The sequence below is a fragment of the Pelodiscus sinensis genome, chromosome 3 (assembly GCF_052426305.1).
Source record: "Pelodiscus sinensis isolate ZL-2025 chromosome 3, ASM5242630v1, whole genome shotgun sequence".
NCBI lineage: Eukaryota > Metazoa > Chordata > Testudines > Trionychidae > Pelodiscus > Pelodiscus sinensis.
In genome coordinates, this window is record NC_143054.1 from 82229129 (window position 1) to 82241715 (window position 12587).

The 12587-nt window shown below is 39.9% G+C and overlaps 1 protein-coding gene across 1 annotated transcript in view; it reads right to left on the reverse strand.

Moving 5' to 3' along the window:
• The window catches only part of LAMA4 (laminin subunit alpha 4), a 141320-nt gene that overhangs the window by 63924 nt on the left and 64809 nt on the right, over positions 1–12587 (reverse strand). Inside the window, exons 6-9 of the mRNA XM_006123223.5 lie at positions 9829–9915; positions 7658–7809; positions 7357–7467; positions 2347–2458 (exon numbers count right to left, since the gene is read on the reverse strand). Coding sequence (XP_006123285.3) covers positions 2347–2458; positions 7357–7467; positions 7658–7809; positions 9829–9915 — 462 coding nt within the window. The remainder of the gene's footprint in view (positions 1–2346; positions 2459–7356; positions 7468–7657; positions 7810–9828; positions 9916–12587) is intronic.

A 12587-nucleotide genomic window follows, 5' to 3' on the forward strand; every position in this document is an offset into this window, starting at 1 on the left:
GCTAGGGGTAGACTCTCTGTCTCCTCTCTTTTACTGAGTTGGAGAGGAGCAGGGAGTATGTGGAGAAGTTATTTTCTCTTCAGCACCTCTGCTTAGAGGTCACAGTGTGCTTTTCTCTTGAGAAATGCTTGTGTGAAATTACTCATGTGACAGTAATCTGAACAAAACCAAGATTCATTAAAATTAGAGAAAATGGAATTAAACTAAAAGAAACTTTGCTTAGTAATACTAAAGTTAAATTTCTCACCAGCTAAACTAGACAAGGCATTCTCCACTTACTGAGAGAGAGAGAGAGAGAGAAGAAAAATTAACAGCTGAAAGTAACCCTCTGTCTCTGACTACTCTGGTCTTCTTGTGCTGCTGTACAGAGACAAAGAGTCTTTCTCCCTCATTCAATGTCTTTATCAAGCTCTCCTTGAACCAGAGCAAATAACCCATTTTTCAAATCACTTTTCTCCAACTGGAACACACACATAAGGATTTGGACTCTCTGCTTTCTCTAAGACAGATTTGGGGAACCTCTGGTGCACTTCCTGGTCATGGTTCACTAGAGTTAGTCCAAGCTGGGTTGCCAGATGCTTTGTTTACCTGAGCATCAGCAGGTATAGCCATTCATAGCTCCCTATGGCAGCAGTTTGCCATTCCTGGCCAATGGAGGCAGGCAGAGCAGAACAAGTTCCTGCATCTCATCAGGAGTGGTAGGTGGTCAGAGTGGGTCAAGGCATGAGGATGCCCATTTTCCAGGCACCCCACTAGTTGGTTGAGGCCCATGGACATGGGACCTGTTGGCCCAGTGGCTAATTCACTATTCTTTTGTTAAAAAAAAAAAAAAAACAACTTTTGGGCACTTTCCGAGATCCTCTGTCTTCTCTTCATTTTCAAAATGATGCTAATGACACAAAATAAACCAGTTTTTCTCCTTTGACCAAGTTGAGTTCAACACAAGACCAGAGGGGCAGGTATCAAAGCTGGTTTTAAGCTACCTTTGTGGCTCCCCAACCCTCAGCTGGTCAGAGTGACGACCCTCTCCTGATCGTGTTTACAGCAGAATCTGAACTAGATGAACTAGTGGCTTCCAAGAGTTGTTGTGGTAACAGGATTGCTGTGATGCTCAGGTCATACTTCCTACACTAGGCTCTGAAAGAGGCAAGCGTGTAAAAGCCACTACAGTCTCTCTCTAGGCCTTCCAAAGTCTCTTCTTGGTAGGACAAATTCTCCCATGGGGGTATGTCTATACATGCAATTTGAGCTATGTTAACTAAATTGCTTAAATCCAAATAGCTTATTTCAAATTTGCGTCGTCTACACAGCACTTATTTTGAAACAGAGCATTCTTCCTCTGATTTCCCTTAATCCTCATAAAATGAGAGTTACAGGAGTTGAAGTAAGAAGTCCTCTGGCTGGACATTATTTTTACATTATGTCAAAATAACTGTTTCTGTGTGTATAACACTTTGTTATTTCGAAATAATGTCAGTTATTCCCAAATATCGGTGCTGCGTAAATGTACCCCCAAGGGCTATGTCTGCCATTTTTATGGCAGATTTTTACTGAGAGAAAATAACAACGTTTTCCTAACAGAACAAAAAATCTGGATAGTAAGTCAGTGGCAGAGATAGGATTCAAATTTTGGATGTCTAGTCTCTCATTCAGTCCATTAGATCATTCTGTCTCCCCAAACCTGAAGCAAAGAAAAATAATGATGAAAAACTAGTTTTATAAAATGGGGTGAAAGCCTCCTCCATTGATGACAAAACTCACACTGCCAGCAGGGCTAGGATTTCACTTTTGGTTTTAAGTTTCTTGGTATTCTATTGATATAATTCTTCTAAAAAAATCACAGCGATATTTCCATATAAGAACTTTGTAGAAAGTTACTTTTAAAATCAAAATTGATGCTACCATAATAAAGAACTGCAGTTTTCTGTAGTGGATCAACATGGTAAAGCTATTTACATAGCCTCAAACACTACAGCATCTAGACATCCACTCTATTTTACCGAGAATGAAAAACAAACAAAACAAAACAAACTGTCTCTAGGTTGTATAATCTCTTCGTGTGTCACAAAAGAAATGATTTCATATGTAATTGACCTGAGATTTCATTTCCTGAGGGAGATGTCAGGAGAGAAAGAAAAAACCCCCACAACATTCTGAAATGGAGGACACCTGACATAATGGTCAAAATAGCTTGTTGAGAGAGACAAACTTTCATCCTGGCATCATAGTCTGTTAAAACCTTATGCCCAAGGGCTTTATAACACTGCTACTGCTATGACATTTCTCCAGTGGAGATTTTACTGATATATTCTTGACACTTAGTTGAACCAGAAAAATTCAATTTACCTTGGATGTTGTCCTTCATATTACCAAGCTCCTCCTCAAGTTGAGTAGCATGGTGAATGGTCTCCATGGTTTCCTTTTGTACCTGTAGACCTTTGCTTGATGCTTGATTTCCCTATAAATAAACCAGGTGAGCACAAGATTAGTAATTTAAAAAAAACATGCATGCATGTGAGAGGGTGTGCAGTATAAATGTATTTTTGTCTCTTTCCAATAAAAATGTTATGTAGGTCCATTCAACATATAAAATGATATTTCAAAAGGTGCTTGACATGAAGGGCTGCTTTTATCAGTATTTTGATAATTGTATCATAGGATATTAAAAGCAAGCCCGTATTTCTCCATAATCTGTGGCAATCAAATTGCCATCAATTATTTACCACTGCAAGGCTGTGTCTAGATTACATTCCTCTTTCGACAGAGGGATGTAAATTAAGTACTTCAAAATTTCAAATGAAGCCGGGACTTGAATTTCTCATGCTTCATTTGCATAATCCCGTAATGGCACTCTTTCAAATAGCGCTTTTTTGAAAGAGTGCCATTACGTGATTTTGCAAATGAAGCATGGGAAATTCAAATCCCAGCTTCATTTGGAATTTTGAAGTACTTAATTTACATCCCTCTGTCGAAAGAGGGATGTAATCTAGACACAGCCTAAGACTGAAGGGAGGGGGAGTGGCTACCCATGGACCCAGAGGGGGAGGAGCCCCTCCCTTAGCTCTGGTGGGTGGATCTCAGTCCCACCCCACCGCCATGCTGAAAGTCAGGAGACAGTACAGGAAGTATAAAAAACAGGCCCAGGAGCTCAGTTGGAGCCCAGCTGCCAGAGGGGCCAGATACCTTTCCTTAGGCTCTGAGATGGGACAGTGACACTGACCTAAAGGAAGCCAAGGACTGGCCAGGATCTCAGTCAGACCCTCTGACCCAGAGGAGCAGCCAGCCTTGACAGAGATTCCAGCCTCCAATGACTCAGAGAGGCTGGTATTAAGTCAGCGTATGTCTACACTTGCAGCCTATTTTGGAATAGGGCTCTGAATGTAGGCATTCGGAATTGCAAATCAAGCCTGGGATTTAAATATCCCACACTTGATTTGCATCTTCCTGGCTGGGCACCATTTTTGAAATTTACAAGCCCAGAATAACTGCACGCGTCTACATGCGGCAGTGAAACGGGCGTTCAAAATAAAGCCCTATTTTGAACTACCTGTTAAACCTCATTGCAGGAGGAATAACAGGTAGTTTGAAATAGGGCTTTATTTCGAATGCCTGTTTCACTGCTGCACGTAGACGCGTGCAGTTATTCCGGGCTTATAAATTTCAAAAAATGGCGCCTGGCTGGCAAGATGCAAATCAAGTGTGGGATATTTAAATCCCAGGCTTGATTTGCAATTCCAAATGCCTACATTTGCAGCCCTATTCTGAAATAGGCTGCAAGTGTAGACATACCCTCAGGTATCCTGGAGGGGAAGCGAGGAAGTGGTCCAGGGTTAGTCACCCTTTGTCTGGCTGAAAAAGTACCAGAAAGCGAGTCAGTGTGTTCTGGTCAGCATCCCCACTGACTCAGTGGCAGACTGATCTGCCACTGTTTGGGTCCTGGGCTGGAACACAGTGAAGCTAGTAGGCTGAATCCACCTTGCCATCTCACTGCATGGATGGTAGTCTCCCTTCACTTCTCTAGGCAAAACACCTGCGTTTGTCCGCTATGACATCCACATGTTTATTGCCCTGCCCTGAGCTAGAGTCTGGGCTCACTGACTGCTTGCTTATAGGCTCACCCTGAACCCAGGCCTGAAACCTCCTGAACTGTTTATTGCCACCTGCCCTGACCTAGGGCCTGAGCTAACTGAGTCTGTGCTTGGCCTGACCATAGACTGGGCCCCTGAACTACTGATGTGGCTGATTCCCCATGTGTGACTGTAGGTGTGAGAGGAGCCCTCCCTAAGCCTGGTGGGCCTGGGCTATAGACCCCTATCAAACATTCTACTGAGTCTCAAGCTGCTTGCTCCTACGCACCCATCAACACTTTTGTCAGTTGTTTGTTTCCCAAGTAACGTGGCTGAATGGATAAAAGACTTTAATGTGAGATTGAAGATCCGTTTTGGGAATCTGGTTTCCCCTAGAGAGAGGTTATGTTTGAAGGCGGACTCCCCATCCTCTCATCCTTTTCTCCCTTCCTTGGCAACACAGGCAGCCAATGGGGAACTAAAAAGCTCAGGAAGAAGCAAAGGCACTTCTGTTATGTTTGGGAATGCCCTCCAAGTAACACCATTCTATCACCATCACAATTTTGTGGGGTCCTCAAAACTGGGTTTACAGAGAATCATTGGTTTAAGACTGAGGGCAGGGGGGACTATTAAAATTTACTATTGCATAATCACATCATGGTTCCTAAGAAATTTATTTAATTCAGTTGTCCTTAGATTTAATTTCCTTAGGGAATTCTCAGGAGGGAGAATAAAAGAATTGAGCTTATTGTTATGTTGTCCACTGCTGCTAAGACTTGTATGCCAAGCTACATCTCATGATCAATGGTGTCAAAGTGTTTGGGTTCAGAGGCATGCTTTGTAACACAGTGAATTCTCTCTGGAAAATTAGGATTTGGGTTCAGCTTTGAACTTTGAATCCCTCACTCGATATTTTTTAAGACCTATAGCTCCTGAGAAATTAGGATGTATTTGGGTGAGAAAACAACTTTCATTTCATTTCACTGCCCTGTAGCTATTCATAATTATTATTGCCATATTCTGTGACCCTAGCTGCTTTGTTTGATCAGTTGTTTCTTGTACTAACATAGCCACTTTAAATTGAAAATAGATGTCTTCACTTGCAAGAGCACCAGGTGGCGCTTTAAACCAGATAGATGGCTGAAAACAAGCTTGGAAATAGGTATCAGTTTAGACAATGGACTCTGGCTTCATTGGGAGCAGGACCAGGAGCAACCCTGGGAAATAGAACAAGAATGTATTTTTACCTGAGTGAAATCAGTAGTTGGGTTCATATTAAGTGTTTGGTTTTTTACATATTATTTCCTTTGTCTTTGAAGGAAGAGCAATATATGGGTATCTATATACTATTATCTTCAGGATTTTGGTGTATTTTTTGTGGTTAATTGGTGTTTATTTTAAAACAATAGCCATTCAAGTTTGTACATACACAGTAACATTTAAATATTTTTCTTTTTTTAATAACCCTCACATTGTTTTTGGTTTTATACTTGAGCACACAAAGAGTTACCATGGCCCAAGCTGAGGTTACTGTCAGAATAAGCATGTCAGTGATTGCTCTCAGAAGGGAAGCAGAGTTTCCTTGTGATCAGTCAGTAGTTCAGTGTAAAGTAAGGACATTGGTGCTGAAACCACTAATCCCATTGACTTCACGCAGACTTTGGCTAGGACTTTCAAAGACACCTACAGGAGCTAGGTGTCCATATTCTCCAAATCCTAGCCAAACTTTGCAGGACAGAGCCTTTAAATACTTTACCAGAACTGTATTACATTAGGTCACTATAAATCACATTTACTGTAATGAAACCTCGCATTTTGTAGTTCTGTTCTGTTTGGATGGTTTAAACCATAATCCCAACCATTCCTTAGATATCATGAGGTACACTTGCAAAACTTTGAATAGAAAACAGTGCACACTTGCAAAACACATTAAAACTAACAGAGTCTCCTATCCTGATTTGCTTTTTAGTGCTTTGAAAAGAGCAAAAAAGGGAGGAGTTACTGTGCTGCTATCTCTGCTGTGAGGAACTTGATCTTCCCCCTTCACTAGCAATCACAAGATTTGATGTAGGTCATGTTTCACAAAGGAGAGTCCCCAAAGGAGAAATGCCCAGATGAATAAATTAAATCACTTAAGGACTTAGGGGATGCTGAAATCCAATGATGTCAAAAGAAATCCATGCCAGTGAAGAGGGTGGGAAATCCTATTATCCAGATACAGTAAAGATTCCCAGAAAACCTAAAGCCTCAGTCATGCTACCTTCAAACCACAGAGAGGGATATTTAGACTCATGAGTGATTTCACAGTAAGAGGTGAAGATGAGTTAGTTGAATCAGCCAGTTCTTTTTTGCAAAGTACAAAGGAACACAAAACCCAGCACATTTAATCCTGTAAGGTACTCCCATTAAATAAGTTCTGATATCCCATCTCACTCCTTTTTCTTCCTGCCTCTGTGTTGTTCTCTGTTTAGTTCTGTGCTTGAGTTTTAATTTCACGTGTAATATTTTATATGTCCGACAAACTTGTGGTGTGAACCACAAATGCTGTAGCTGTTCCAGAAAGTCTAATTGTATTCTGCTCTTGGTGAAATATAGTGATTCCTGGCTTGATATCACTCAAATTATGAAGGATATCTGAATATTTTTTTAAAAAGATGAATTGTTTTTAGCCCCAGCTGCTCTCTTAGGGGATGCTAGTGCTGAAGTGAATGCATCCCATGAAGTGAAGGCATGCCACACAAATTTTATGGTCTTGCAATTGACCATAGATAAAATGGATGATTATAATTGTGTCAAAATGTATCTTGAGTGTCTTTCTCAGCAGGTACCTGAGAAACCATTTTTAACTGGCAGTTTTGAAACATGTTTTGAAGTATCTAATCAATGTTAATTTAAATTTTATGAGAGCATCTATGCAAAATACATACAATTCAAACATTCTAAAAGTACACCGGAATTACTTTAATCTTGATTACTTTGTTCAATTATAAAGCAGAATTTGAAATGGTAATTCAGCATGTCTACCTCAGATCAAACGTAGTACCACTTAAATAAATGTGGCCTCTGAGAGGGACTATTGGCAATATGTGAAGGATTATGAGCTAGACAGAAAGTTTTCTGAAGCCAGTGGAATGATTCCTATTAACTTCAATGTGCTTTGGATCAGGCCCTATATCCTATTTTTTTCCAGGAAAACAGACTTGAGAAGTCATTTCCATTTTCACTTCCTTAAAACCCCTTTGCCATATATTATTCCATCAGAAGTTCATAATGGACATTGTAGACAAACCTGTTCTTCAAGAATCTCTATATCTAAGAGGAGATTGTTCAAGTCAGTCTTAGCATTATCGATCTGGTTCTTCCTAAACAGAGAATAATTTTCTTTTTCTGACAGTTTCATCTGTATGAAAAGAGATTTTTAAAAATCAGTGTTAATTCAATAAGGCTGAAAACATATTTCAAATATGGTATGAGCAGCACAGGAATTCAACTATGCGGAATAGGGTTTGAAATGCTTACGAAGGAAGCAGTAATTTGTAGGTTAATATTAAACTAAAAAATGAAGCTCATCCATGTAGGGTAATCTGTACCTTGAGGTGGGAAACAGTGGAGTTGAGTTCATTCAAATGTCTGTGAGCAGCAACACCGCTGGAAATACTTAGAAAAATTGATTTGCTTTCATCAATAGAGAGAATCGCTAATTGGATGTCATCAGTCAAATCCCAAATGCATTTATCACATCCTGACAATAAAATAAGATATGGTCATTTTTCTTTTATATGCGGTGCCAGTTAAATGGAAAACATTCTTCTTCTGAAAGTTTACTTTATGCCCTGTGCGCCACAGAAGATTTTTCTCTTAATTGTTAATGGAGCCCTTAGGAAACCCATTTTTCTTTATTTTAATCCACCTACTTTCAAGATCCCACAGTTTAACCACCACACTTCCAGCTGAGGATGGCCAGATGGAACTAGTTTGGGAGTCTGTCAAGGCTGCTTGGTAACCAGTGGGAGGGGTAAGGAGAGGCATTTCCTGGCTATTCCATGGGGGCTCAGCATGCTTCTGACCCACAAAACAAGAAATCAGGGCCAAAAAGTGAGTTCTCACAACTGTTACAACACAGAAATATGCATTTATTAATACTTGCAGTTATACTAGTCTTTGTTCAATGCCTGGCAGTCATCTATAGAAGCTGAACTTAATGGACATTTCAGCTAGGAAGTCAATTCTTAAAGGCACAGAGCTAGTATATCCAAATTATGGTTATCCAGGATTATTCAGACTGCAAGGTCTAGGCAATACTATACACTTTCTAATTAAATTTACATCATTACTAACTGCTAAGAACCTCTGATGAATGGCTTATCAATGTTACATTGTTAAAAATTACAAAGTCAGGAAATATAAAATGTAGGTTCCAACAGCAATTTTTTCTTGGTTGTCTTACACATTTTGTATACAACAGAAAACATTCTACTGCCATTTACAAAATCAGCATTTAATCTCAGTGACAACACTCAGGTACTGGAGACACCAGAGTGTTCCCCTGCATTTTGAATACAAGATACTTGTAATATCTCAGAAACTTCTGTGCGGTATCTCTTGATAGATACCGATGTTGCAGTGAAGACCTGCAACAGTATGTTATATACTGACATACATTGAAGCAGAAAATAGGAATTGATGTTCAAGGCAGCTGAGGAAATATTGCTGCTGGAACCAAAAGATTGACATTTCCTAGGTTGTCAGGAGTTAACTTTTAGAGTTAGTGGTCCATATTCTCAAAAGTATTTAGGCATCTAATTCCCACTGATTTCAAATAAATGTTATGTACCTCACTATCTCTGAGGAACTGGGCCAGTGAATTTATTTTTAAGTAGTGCCCTGAGAAATATTCCCTCCAGTCTTTTCCATTCATGTGCAGAATACATTTTTATGTGCCCCAAGGCATGTGCTAATGTGCATCACCGGTAGAAACAAAACCTAGATGTGGGCATTCTGCAACACTACTGGACAGCGTTTGAATCTCTTCTGAGCAGCCACACAAGTTCACAGCTTACAGCGAACACTGGCCTTGAGTATAAGGCCTCTCTACTTTTACTGGGTTTCAATTTAGCAAGTCTAGAAAAACCTCTGTAAATTGACTGCTGACGAGTAGGGTTGCCAGGTGTTTAATTTTGAACCAGACAGTCCAGTATTTGAGCTTTCTGTTTGGGAAACAAATTGAGAAAATATAAATGAGAAAATATAAATGTCCGGTATTTTCTAAATAAGATGTAATGTAGATAGTGATATAATGTCAAGTATGTCTGGTATTTTTGTTGAAACCACCTGGCAACCCTATCAACGAGAGAATTTCTCCCACTGACCCCCTGCAGTGGGAACACCCAGTAATTTGAACTAAGTAATTGCGTGTCTTAGTTTGATATTGCCCCCTAGTGTAGACCTGGGCTAAGACATGATGCCTGAGAGCTCACAGAAAAAGTCTACCAAGTCATTCATAGTACTTCAGGTTCTCTAAGGGCTCAGTCTTGTGGGGTGCTGAGCAAGCTCCCTCAGTCCAGCAAAACAATTAAGACTGTGTTTAACTTTAAGCACTGGGCACCACACACCCATGAAGCTAAGTATGGGCACGTTTTGTTGTCTCCTAGCCAGAGTGCTCAGCATCTTGCAGGATCAAATCTTAACATGTATTTGCAGGCTACCAAACGCAGCAAGGTTATTCCATTGTTTTTATTGGCTGCCTTGCAGTTATTCTTACTGATTGTTGGGCAGTCTGTGCCAGTAGGGCCCTCTGCTAGACATTCTCCAGTTCGACTGTCACAAGGTTCCCCTCTGCAATTGCACTCTGTGGGGGAAAAAAAGAGGTTTTTAGAGTCATTTTCAAAGTGTGCCACCCTTACTCCTCCAATTACTAAATTACTGTTGCTATTACAATAGCACTTGGCGTATGTCTAACCTGCAATTAAAAATCCATAGGTGCCCTGTGCAATCTGACTCAGGCTCACGAGGCATGGGCTAAGGGGCTGTTGCACTGCTGTGTAGACATTTAGGCTTGGGCTGTAGCTAAGGCTCTAGGACCCTGCGAGGGTCTAGTTCTATTTCACTGTAGCCCATATGCTGCTTGCTGTGATCTACATAATCCTCCTATTTACACCCTACTATGACTATTCAAGAAGTTGAGGAAGATTTTTGTGGACTATGCCTAGCAGTGAATATGATAGACCATATTTTGATTTTACTTACGGCAGTAAAACTTCTGAGTCACTTTATTAGCAACACTGGAGTTATTCTGCTTTTATACTAATGTGAGATTAGAATTTGGCCCATTCTGTCCTTGGCTGTAACTGTTAGAGAGCTACAGACACAGTGAGATTTTCTATAACCTAGGTACATTTGAGTTTCTGGCCAGCTAGTGGATCTACATTACTTGGACTTTTTTTTTTAGCATTAGAGAAGCCCAGGCTTAAGATCTATCATGTAACAGCAACCCTCTCTATAATAAAATAATGGTATCTCAAGGATCAATGTCTTCTCTACTTCTGTCACGGGATCAAGACTATTCAGAAGATTACTTAGCAGTCCATCATGTAATAAAACAGTAGAGTGTAGATTAGTGATCCAGAAACAAATCTGCAATTTCTTTTTAGCTCAAACTTAATTTGTGACTCAAATAGTTGTAACAAATTAATTTCAAAAGCACCATTGGTTGGTTACTTTTCATCCAGTTATTCAGTAAATGTTGCATTGTTAATGAGCATCAAACCTTTCAGCTCATATATCTAAAAATTCAACTACTAACAATCTCTGAGGACAATGTGTTTACTGCTTTGCAGTGGATAATGACACATGGCTAATGGATGTGTTGAAAAGCAGATGAAAACATTTATAGATTACGGCAGACTTTTTCCTTTTATATCAAAAACACTATCTTGCATGGATACACCATGTTGCTATTGCCTCTCTCTACTGATTCACACATTCTGTCTCACAATTTTCTGTGTATTTCTCTTTTCTATAATGTCTCTAATTTTTTTTCTATGAATGATTTGTAGTGATTTATGTATATGTCATGCATGTGTGCTCTAAGTTTATTCAACTGCCTATTTTCTTTCATATTTTTTCCATTTCAAGTAAGTTATATGTCCTTTTTCATACGCAATATTTTCCCCTAAAGCTTACAAATAAAAATCCAACCCACCTTGCAGACTCCAAGGAATATAATATGAGTATTTTGATTTGGAGCAGTAATTTTCAGATTAATTTAAGTAAGAGTTTATATGCAGCATATAAACCATTTATGGATTGCCTGTCTAAATGTTTGTACAGCCCTTCTTTCAGGCAGCATACTCCTGTTAGTGAAATATGTCATATTACAATTTTTAACAGCAGTTAAGATAAAATTAGAGCTGTAAATCTCTCCAAAAGGAACATTCCAAAATCAGGATTTATTCAGCTGTAAGGTGAATGTTTGTAACCTAGAATATGCTGAGGCAAGGGCCCCTCTTTCCATGGTCAGTGTTTGGGCAGCAACCTTCCCCCTTTGCCAGGGGTTTGAGACTTGCAGCTGGTTTCTAGGACAGGGAGCAGAGTCGAGTCGAGCCGAGCCAAGCCCAGCCCAGCCCAGCCCAGCCCAGCCATCCTTCCCCTGTTGTTTCTAGCTCTAGAATTGCTATCTCTTAGTCTCATACTCTTGTTTTCTATTCTATTCTATTCTATTCTCCCTCCCACCTTCTAACTGGGCTGGCTTTTAAAGGACTCCAGCAGGCCTGAAATGGAGTCAGCTGGCCCCAATCTGTCTGGACCAGCTCCCGGCCAGCTACTCCTAATTGCCCTGCAGCCCTCTACCCTTACTTAGCAGGACTTTTACTCTTTTTGGACGGCCTTTTTCCCACTCTGTAGTAGTCCTATCGCCTGACCTTGTCACAATACATTAAACAGATTCAGAATAAATAAGATGTGACTCAAACTTTACACAAAAGGAATCTGAATTTTTCTTGAGATTTGGGGGAAAATAGTGCACCATTCTTAATTTTCTTCTTAGTCTTAAAGAAGCCTCAAATACTGCAAGAAGAACTTGTCTCACAGGATGAACCATTTAGTAGAAAACCTAACTGATTTACACTGGACAGACTCTGCATTCAAATCATTTATGTGCAGAAGGCTAGCAGAAGGTCTGCACCTCATGAAATCCTGTTTAAGCCCCATTTTAACACTTTAAATATTTAAATAAAGTTCAGGCTTGTTATAACCTCTCCACAAAAGGGTGAATTTCACCCTCCCTCCAGAATTGTCATTTTTAGAGCTGATCAAAAATGTCCTGATACAACTCTTCTCCTTTGGAAAACACTGATTCTACATAGCTGAAATGTTCTGCAGGAATGTATAATTCCATCAGAACTTTGGATGGAAACCAGGCCTGTCTGCTTGTTTGTTTGATTTCCTGCCAACACTTAGCTCTCTTGACTCCCTGGGCAGCAAAGGGAGACTGTAGTTTGGGTAAGGAAGGACCAGACAACC